Source organism: Rana temporaria, chromosome 1 (assembly GCF_905171775.1).
Source record: "Rana temporaria chromosome 1, aRanTem1.1, whole genome shotgun sequence".
NCBI lineage: Eukaryota > Metazoa > Chordata > Amphibia > Anura > Ranidae > Rana > Rana temporaria.
Genome location: NC_053489.1, coordinates 2,409,667 through 2,419,434, shown reverse-complemented (window position 1 = coordinate 2,419,434; position 9,768 = coordinate 2,409,667). Strand labels below are relative to the sequence as shown.

The window sequence follows — 9,768 nt, the reverse complement described above, 5'->3', positions numbered from 1 at the left end:
AAGGGTTCAGAGATACTTTATTGAGTATTAAAAAAATATTGAATAGTCTTTAGTTATTGACAATAGCTTGGTTTATCATGGCTGTGAAGGCGCTGACGCGGGTGTAGGCGACAGGATAAAATGTGTTGCAGGTAGAGCTGCCCCAGGACACAATACCGGCCAAGGTCCAGGCTCCGTTCCTCTTGCACACAAGGGGTCCACCAGAGTCACCCTGAAAAGAAGAGAATAGATGTCACAGGAGAATTGCCACACAATTAACTTTTCACTTGATGCTTCTCTTAGGAGACTTCAAAAGGTCCTCCTAGAATGCCTTGGACTCGGTTACATGGAATGGAGTGGGATGCCTTTTTGTCCAGATTCCCGTGAAGGTCCCTTTAACTCAACTCCCCACAATCCTCTGAGCTCCTGGACACGCCCAGGGGATACAAATGTCAGCTCCACCCAGCTTCCGGGGCTCAGAGAGATCCGGCCTGATGGGACAGCAGTGACTGGGCAAGTGAGCTGTTCCCGGGTGCTGGGTCCTCCCCTGTTAAGCCTGGTGTGCGGGCCACCAGCAGTGAGCACAAGAGCACGCAGCATCTTTCCAAGCCCCAGTCACTGGAGAGGACTCTGTTACAGTCCATTTGGGGAAGCTGTCTATGAAGTGGGTTGGCCCTATCTTCAGCCACCAGAACCTCCTGACCGAAGCAAGTAGCAACTAGTGCCAGTGTGAAGTCTGTGCCAGCAGGAGGTCCACTCAGCTCCAGGGCTGGTGCAAGGATTTTTGACACCCTAGGCGAAACCACATTTTGCTGCCCCCCACTTTGGCTCTGCCCCTGACTCCACCCTCTTTGCCCTTGTAACACATGTGACTTGACACATACACTGACCTACCTGACCATGGCCGGTGCTAGCCTATTTTGTGCCCTAGGCAAGACCAGCTAACTGGGGAGGAGGGGAGAGGGGGGCTAAGAGAAAGGGGGGCTGAGAGAGAGGTAGGAGGGAGGGGTGAGAGAGAGGGAGAGAGTGAGGCTGTGAGAGAGTGGGGTTGAGAGAGTGGGGGCTGAGAGAGGGAGGGCTGGCTAAGGTAGGAGGGAGGTCTGAGAGAGAGAGAGAGGTAGGAGGGAGGGCTGAGAGAGAGAGAGGTAGGAGGGAGGGCTGAGAGAGATGGGGGAGGGAGGGCTGAGAGAGAGGGGGAGGGAGGGCTGAGAGAGAGGGGGGAGGGAGGGCTGAGAGAGGGGGAGGGGGGCTGAGAGAGAGGGGATTAAGAGTATGGGGGGCTAAGAATGGAGGGAGGGCTAAGAGGGGGGCTGAGAGAATAGGGAGGGCTGAGAGAAAATGGAGGGGGCATAAAGAGAGGGGGCTGAGAGAATAGGGTGGGCTGAGAGAGGGGGGCTGAGAGGGGGGGTGGCTGAGAGAGACGTGGGCTGAGAGAGAAAGGAGGGGGGCTTAGAGAGTGGGGGGTGGCTGAGAGTATAGGGATGGCTAAGAGAGGGGGAATGACAGAGAGAAGGGAGGGGGGGCTAATCGAGAGGGGAGGGCTGAGAGGGGGGTGAGAGGGGAGAGCTGAGAGGGCTGAGAGGGGAGGGGCTGAGAGAGGGGAGGGGGTTGAGAGAGAAGGGAGGGGGGCTGAGAGAGAAGGGAGGGGGGCTTAGAGAGAGGGGGGCTGAGAAAGAAGGGAGGGGGCTGAGAGAGGAGGAAGGGGGCTTAGAGAGAGGGAGGAGGTAATTGGGGGGAGATGAGACCCTAGCCCTGTTCCTGCAGTCCAACCTCTGTCCCAGTCTCTGTCTGCAGGTGTGTCTGATGACAGATGGTACCTTTCTATAACATGATGCCAGTCTCCCAGTGCGCCCTAGGCGGCTTCCTAGTTTGCCTATAGCGCCGGCCCTGCTCAGCTCTCAGTCCACTAAATGAATGATTACTATCTTGGACACGTAAGATTCTTTAGCCCTCTATTCTATCTGTAGATTGAACTCAGAACACGTTGCTGCCACCTGGTGGACATTAGTAGAACTGCAGAATAGTTGTTATATCCTTTCCCTTTACGGTTCATATTAATGTTTTGTACTGTATACCCGTGTTCACAAGAAAGCTTCTAAATGAAGCTTTGGCAACTTTTAAAAAGGGAAGAGGTCATCCTTGGTAGTACCCTGGAGGGCCCCTGAAACCTGGATGCTGCCCATACAGAAGGACATTGGCTTCAGCTTCAACTCTGATCCAAACCCTACCCACTAGGTCCAAACCCGTCCTCCCAATTCAATAGTCCCGTGCCAGATCTTTAGATGGAAGTAGATTCTCAGATATTAGCCTCAGTAAAATGTAAACATATAAATAAAAATTGTACAACAAAGCAGTATGTTCTGTAGGAATCGGACCCGCGCCCTTTGTTCTGGCTGGGTGGCAAGTGGTGGACCGACCCGGATCAGATCATTGTCTTTCTCATTGCAGCTATAAATTCATAAAGTTATTTTACCATGCAGGAGGAGACGCCAGAGGCCCCGGCACAGATCATGGTGGGTTGAACTAAGGATCCCCAGTACTTCTGGCAATTAGCGTTGCTCATGATTGGAAGACCTGCCTGCTGGAGCTTAGCTGGGAGGATTTTTGCTGAAAGAGAGAAAGAGAGAGAGAGGGAAGAACATTTTACAAATTTTTCAGCGGCAGGATCGTCACGGTGGTTCTATGTGGCAGTTTGAACCCCCCCCCCCCCCAATGTCCCAACAGGATCCCAACGCCTTGGCCTTAGTCGCTCATTGTCACAGTTAAAGGTTGAAATAAAGATTTCATTTTTAATAAACACTTTTTTGGTTTTGTAGATTTATATCCCAACCACACAAAACTGGATAAACACAGTGGTGTCACTAGGGTTGGTGTCACCTGGCGCAGTAAAACATGGTGCCACTCTGCCCCCCGTGTATCCTGCCCAGTGCCCTGCAGGCAGTGCATGGTCACAGGGGTGCACCCCAAAATGGTCCCTGTAAATTATAGTATAAAGTGGTATAGTGGCAGATTAGGGTAGTATAGGGAAGGTTAGGGTGGTATAGGGTAGGTTGGGGCGGTATAGGGCAGGTTAGGGTAGTATAGGGCAGGTTGGGGCGGTATAGGGCAGGTTAGTGAGGTATAGGGCAGTTTGGGGTGATATAGGACAGGTTAGTGTGGTATAGGGCAAATAAGTGAGGTATAGTGCAGTTTGGGGTGGTACAGGGCAGGTTAGTGAGGTATAGGGCAGTTTGGGATGGTATAGGGCAGGTTAGTGAGGTATAGGGCAGTTTGGGGCGGTATAGGGCAGGTTAGTGAGGTATAGGGCAGTTTGGGGTGATATAGGACAGGTTAGTGAGGTATAGGGCAGTTTGTGCCGGTATAGGGCAGGTTAGTGAGGTATAGGGCAGTTTGGGGTGGTATAGGGCAGGTTAGTGAGGTATAGGTCAGTTTGGAGCGGTATAGGGCAGGTCAGTGAGGTATAGGTCAGTTTGGGGTGGTATAGGGCAGGTTAGTGAGGTATAGGGCAGTTTGGGGCGGTATAGGGCAGGTCAGTGAGGTATAGGTCAGTTTGAGGTGGTATAGGGCAGGTTAGGGATCTATGCAGTGACAGTTTGCAGTACCTTGAGGCTGCTGTGTCCCCGCCTCTTTCTCCTTCTTCAGCCGCGGGATCAGCTGAGTAAAGAAGTCTGTGGGAGGAGTGGAGGAGGCAGCCACACCCCCAGCTCCACCCACCAACCCCGGCTGAAGGAGATATTGAAGATCCCCGAGGATTAGCTTCACTGACTGCGGAGGTTTATAGGCAGCCTCCCTCGAAACCGCTCCGCTGCAGCTCTACAAGAGCACGCAATAAGTACACTGTGTAGCAGGTGTCACCCGGTGCGGGCCGCACCTCCTGCCCCCCCATAGCAACACCACTGGATAAACATCTAAAAAAAAAAAATGCGCTGATTATTTGATGGTTTCCCCCTTTTTTAGGTAATCGTTGTTGTGTTCAACAATCACTGGTACCATTTTGATTCTTTGTATGATGTTTGATGACTTAATTCTTAGTTCATTTTTTATTTTTCCTGTAGAATATCAAATCCCCTTACTGGTTGCATTGATGTATCCCCATCCGGTGGTGGCACATATTTCTCCATCATTGAAGACAGCATTGGTGGCAGCAAGACACACTGGAGCCACGCGGGTGTTGAGGGTGACGGGAGTGGCCAGCTTGATCAGGGTGAGGTCATTGGCGTTGGTCTGGGTGTTGTACAGGGAGTGTTTTAGAACCTGAGAAGAAGGTATGAAGGAATTAACTTTCTGGAAACGTCACTCAATCCAACAAGAGGACTCCATCATGTCTTTATCTAAAGAGCATGTAGTGTTATTGGTTTCTTTTTCTTTTTCTAAGGGCTCATTTACACTTTGTTTTGACTTTAACACATTAAAGTGCCTACAGCTTCAACAAGCTTTTTTTTATGTGTTTTCAATGTTTCTGTGATGCTTTTTTAAGCTTTAATGAAGCTTGGCAAATGGCCTGGGTGTGTAGATTTTCCATTTGTTTTAAAGGAGCCCAGTAGAACCTTGGCTCAGTAGTACCCTTGTTCAGCAGATCCACAGCTTATTAGTACCCTTGTTCAGCAGATCCTCTGCTCAGTTGTACCCAAAGCTCTGCTGATCCCTTGCTTAGTAGTACCCCCAGCTCTTCTGATCTCCTGGTCAGTAGTAACCTCCAGATCTCCTGATCCTCTGGTTTGCTGATCCTTCTCTCTCTCCGGGACCTGCTCACGTCCTGCTTTATTGCTCCCATGCTGCTCACCATGTGTGACATCTGCTAGTTTCTACTGCTCTGGTTCCCCAGCTCTCCTGATCCCCCCCATTCATTAGTAACCCCCAGATCTGCTGATCCTCTGGTTTGCTGATCCTCCTCTCCATCTGATCCCCGCTCACCTCCCGCTATATTGCTCCCTTGCTGTGCACTATATGTGACATCTGCTAGTTTCTCTTGCTCTGGTCCCCCAGCTTTGCTGATCCTCCTCTTGCTGGTCCTCCTCTCTCTCCGGATCCCTGCTCATCTCAAGCTATATTGCTCCCATGCTGCTCGACACGTGTGACATATGCTAGTTTCTAGTGCTCTGGTCCCCCAGATCTGCTGATCCAACCCTCCCCAGACAGTAGTAGTAACCCCCTAGTCCTGCTGATCCTTCTCTCTCCACGGGACCTGCTCACCTCCCGCTTTATTGCTCCCATGCTGCTCACCATGTGTGACATCTGTTAGTTTCTACTGCTCTCGTGCCCCAGCTCTCCTGTACCCCCCCCCCCCCATTTATTAGTAACCCCCAGATCTGCTGATCCTCTGGTTTGCTGATCCTCCTCTCCATCTGATCCCCGCTCACCTCCGGCTATATTGCTCCCATGCTGTGCACTATATGTGACATCTGCTAGTATATCCTGCTCTGGTCCACCAGCTCTGCTAATCTTCTGCCACTTAGCTCTCTCTCTCTCTCTCTCTCTCTCTCTCCAGTCCCTGCTCACTTTCCACCATAGAGTTCCCATGTTGCACACCATGTGTACTGTCTACTAGTTGTTCTGCTCCAATCTGGACCTTGCTTACCTTCCTGCTGATTCACCCTGCACACCAGATGTGACGTCTTCACCAGACACTCCCACAGTATATACACATGAACCGGAAGTGACTGCTGATGATGTCTTTCTGGTTTGCTTGTTGGTTTCCCAGTGTATCTCATACCTGCAATACCCCCAAAACAAAAACGAAGCTAAAGCAGAATAAAATTCCTCAAATGCCACAGGTGTTGTTAGTGAGCGTTGTCATAGACTTCTATGGAGGCTTTGGAGATGCTTTGAAGCACCAAGAAAGCGACATTGGGGGATAATTCTTTAAGCAAAGCAAACACAACGTGTGACCAGGACTGTAAGGTGACCATTTTATTTAGTGACAGGAGATCGAATAGCATTCAGAGCACTTAAAAACAAAGTGTGCCCAATGCCACATGTTAAAGCAAGTGTGAACAAGCCCTAATAGTAGTTAACTGACTGTCAATCTTTAGGGAAAAAGTAAAGTAGAATAATTGCAATTTACAAATCGTTTTCTCATTATGGTGCTTACTTTGCTGATAGCCCTGATCTGAATGGGCTCAGTCTTGGAGGTGAGGTCATATGCACCCAGGACCACACGGTGAGCAGTTCTGGATGGAAGAGAAAAAGGGTCCTCAGTTGCCATAAGACTGATTTGATATTTCAGGTTTCACAAAAATTTACAATCTGAAAACTTACAAGAATATTTTTTTGACGTATATTTACTATAGATAATTTTACTAACGTTTGCATACAGTGGGGAAAAAGTATTTTATCCCAAAGCAAAACATGACTTAGCAGTTGGTGGGGAAACCCTTGTTGGGAAGCACAGAGGTCAGACGTTTCTTGTAGTTGGTGATCAGGTTTCCACAATCTCAGGAGGGATTTTGGTCTCCACTCTTCATTACAGATCTTCTCTAAATCCTTAAGGTTTCTTGGCAACTCAAATTTTCAGCTCCCTCCATACATTTTCTATAGTATTAAGGTCTGGAGACTGGCTAGGCCACTCCATGACCCTAATCTGTTTCTTCTTGAGCCACTCCTTTGTTGCCTTGGATCATTGTCATGTTGGAAGACCCATCCATGACCCATCTTCAGTGTTCTGTTTGAGGGAAGAAGGTTCTAATTCAGGATCTTACAATACATGGTCCCGTCCATTGGCCCCTCAATGTGGCAAAGTTGGCCTGTACCTTTTTCAGAGAAACAGCCTCAAATCATCATGTTTCCCCCTCCGTGTGACTGTAGAGCTGGTGTTCTTAAGGTCATAGGCAGCATTTTTCCTTCTCCAAACACGGCGAGTCGAGTTAATTTTTAGTCTCATCTGACCACAGAACTTTCTCCTAGTCCTTCTCGGAATCATTTAGATGTTCATTGGCATGACTATACATGTACCTTCCTGAGGAGAGGGACTCACTGTGTTTGGAAGAAGGAAAATGGAGACTATGACCCTAAAGCCCTGTACACACGATCGGTCCATCCGATGAAAACGGTCTGATGGACCGCTTTCATCGGTTAACCGATGACGCTGACTGACGGTCAGTCGTGCCTATACACCATCATATACAGGCCAAGTCCTGTAGTCGGTGGCTATGGATGCAAAATACAGGACTCGGGAGCGCGCCCGCAAGGTAACCCCCTTGGGAGAGCGCTTCCCAGAAGGGGTTATCAAAAGCGGGGAGGAGCCCAGACAGCCGCCGAATTATTAGTACTATGGAAGGACAACACAGTAGACACAACATAACTGTACAGTCTTTGTATGGAAATAATATAATATAAGACTTACGTGATTCCGCAGTGGGCAGCAGTGACAACCCACTGACGGTGGACGAGGAGCCGCCACAGAAGTGGAATCCAGTGCTGGTCTGTGGAAGAAGAGCCATCAGGTCAGTATTTTATCTACCGTAAAAAACACCATGGCTGATGGTGCAGGTCAGATCTCTATGTTGGTATACTCTATGCTGTGCCCCGCCATGCCCCAAATCCCTGATTGTAGCATTTTGGGTACATTCTATAGGGTGCGGCAATGGGAACCCACCACAGCCCCAAAATCACATTTTGAAGGAATTCTATTGCTTTAAATGCATATTTGTGTCCCTCATGGAGATGCTTAGTCAACAGTATGGTCATGGTTCTAAATAAGGTAAAGACAGTTGTCCTTTGACTAGCAACAGATTTAAACATAATTGTCACAGGAACAGAAGTTCCCATTTGAAGATTTTTCCTCACCTCTTGCTCTGGTGACAACCCAAAATTTTTGACCAAAAGGACAAATACAGGGGTTAATCCCCCCCCCCCAACAGGGACACATACTGCATTATAAAACCTGACAAAGGTCCTAAACCTTCCCCACTCCATCTGAAACGGAGAAGAAATTGCCTTCACATACACCTTTATACATTTATTTTAATTGTTAAAGCGGAGTTTCACCCAAAAATTGAACTTCTGCTTTTCGGAACCCTCCCCCCTCCGTGTCACATTTGGCACCTTTCAGGGGGAGGGGGTGCAGTATACCTAAGACAGGTATTTGCACCCACTTCCGGGCATAGACTTCCCATGGGAGTCACGCCACTTCCCCCGCTGTCTCCTGGGAAACACACTGTTTCCCAGGAGAGAGCGGGGACCAGTGAGGGGCAACGCTGTGCTACTCACGAATGCGCAGTAGGGAACTGGGCAGTGAAGCAACTTCCTGATTCCCTCACCGAGATGGCGGCGGGGCAGCTGAGAGACGATCGATTGCTCGGCTTTGGTTTGCCGACATCGCGGGCGCGCTGGACAGGTAAGTGTCCATTTTTTAAAAGTCAGCAGCTGCTGTATTTGTAGCTGCTGGCTTTTAAAAAAAAAATTTGGGTGGACCTCTGCTTTAATTCTCATACCGGGAGGGCCAAATCTTCATTTCGGCAGAGTGCTCGATATACATAAACATTTATAAATGTGAAAGTCGCCCCAAACATGACTGTTAAGCCTAATGCACATGATCGGGACTTGCAACCAACTTTTTCGTGGATTTGGTCCGAAGGGGTGTTGGCCGTGAGCTTGTTCTGCATACACACGCCCAAAATTTTCAGCCAACATTCACCAAATCACGTGTTTTTTCAGCTCTTTACCGCCACCCTTTGGCAACTTCTGCTATTCAGCTTCTGTCCTGATGTTTAGCGTTTAGCGTTGGCTCCGAGAATGCGTGTTTGTACTTTTTAGTTGGGAGGACTTGCGTACACACGATCGGATAAACTGACATTACAGATTTATTGCCCAACAGTTGGTGAGCATGAACAGCCAACTTTTGTTGTCATTATTTCAGCCAACAACTTGTCTGATGGAGCATACACACGGTCGGATTATCCGGCACAACACGGCCGTCAGACAATTATGGCGCATAAAGTTGGATCGTGGTGTACGAGGCCTTTAGACAAAGAGATTCAGGAAGCCAATTGATCGTACCTGCAGAGACACCTGCCATGGCCAAGATCCAGAGATGGCATTCACTCCATTTACAATCCTGGAAATGCCGGGGACAATGGGACTGATGGCGGGAACACCACAGCCTACGGAAAAAATTAAGAATGTTTGTTATACACTACAATATAAACTATGGAGTACAAAAATCCAGTGTGTGTGTACTCACTTTGACCTAGGCTCCGCTGAGCAAGGCCAGGCAGGACAGGAACCACAGGATTGCCATTTTAGTGAGATCTACTCAGCTTATAGACGCACAGTCAGCCAATTAGGGGACAGCCTCGAGACCTGTGGTAGAGAGAGAAATTTTAGGGCCACTCTATCAAGACACCTTGAGCAAATCTGGATGTTCCACCAACTTGGTCTGGAGGAAAAGACACGAGGAAACAGGAGAACGAGTTTACAGGAGAACGTCTCATTCAGGACTGGGACAAAAAGGACCGGGCGAGAAGGAACACCTGCCCAGTGTGCCTAAAAAATAAATAAATAATCCCTGATCAGCCCCCCCCCCCCCCGTACATTTGGGTAAGGAGGGCATTTTGGTGTGTATTAAAGAATGCCATTGACTGCTTTGTATTTTTTTTTATACATTTTTTTTGCTTTAATAAAAAATAATAATAAAAAAACACTTAAAGCCCTCAGCATATACAAACTGTCTTTAGCAATGATGGTGAACCACGGCACCCCAGATATTTTTGGAACTACATTTCTCATGATGCTCATACACTCTGCAGTGTAGTTGAGCATCATGGGAAATGTAAAAGACAGTTTGTAATA

At 48.5% G+C, this 9,768-nt stretch overlaps 1 protein-coding gene across 1 annotated transcript; it reads right to left on the bottom strand.

The window, feature by feature from the left end:
* Positions 1-9,077, bottom strand: LOC120921806 (chymotrypsinogen A-like). The gene is made up of 6 exons (XM_040334322.1): positions 8,977-9,077; positions 7,322-7,400; positions 6,071-6,149; positions 4,053-4,233; positions 2,453-2,586; positions 1-211 (listed from the first exon to the last, which is right to left on the bottom strand). Exons 1-6 carry the CDS (start codon positions 8,993-8,995, stop codon positions 50-52), a joined length of 654 nt encoding a protein of 217 aa, XP_040190256.1. The 5' UTR covers positions 8,996-9,077; the 3' UTR covers positions 1-49.
* Positions 9,078-9,768: the final 691 nt, after the last annotated feature.

Excerpts from the sequence above, each read along its gene's own strand:
- LOC120921806 (XM_040334322.1), bottom strand. Across the intron at positions 2,587-4,052 it reads GGGATACATCAATGCAACCA|CAAAAATCCTCCCAGCTAAG; the intron begins GTAAGGGGATTT and ends TCTCTCTTTCAG. Across the intron at positions 212-2,452 it reads CTGGCGTCTCCTCCTGCATG|GGTGACTCTGGTGGACCCCT; the intron begins GTAAAATAACTT and ends TCTTCTTTTCAG.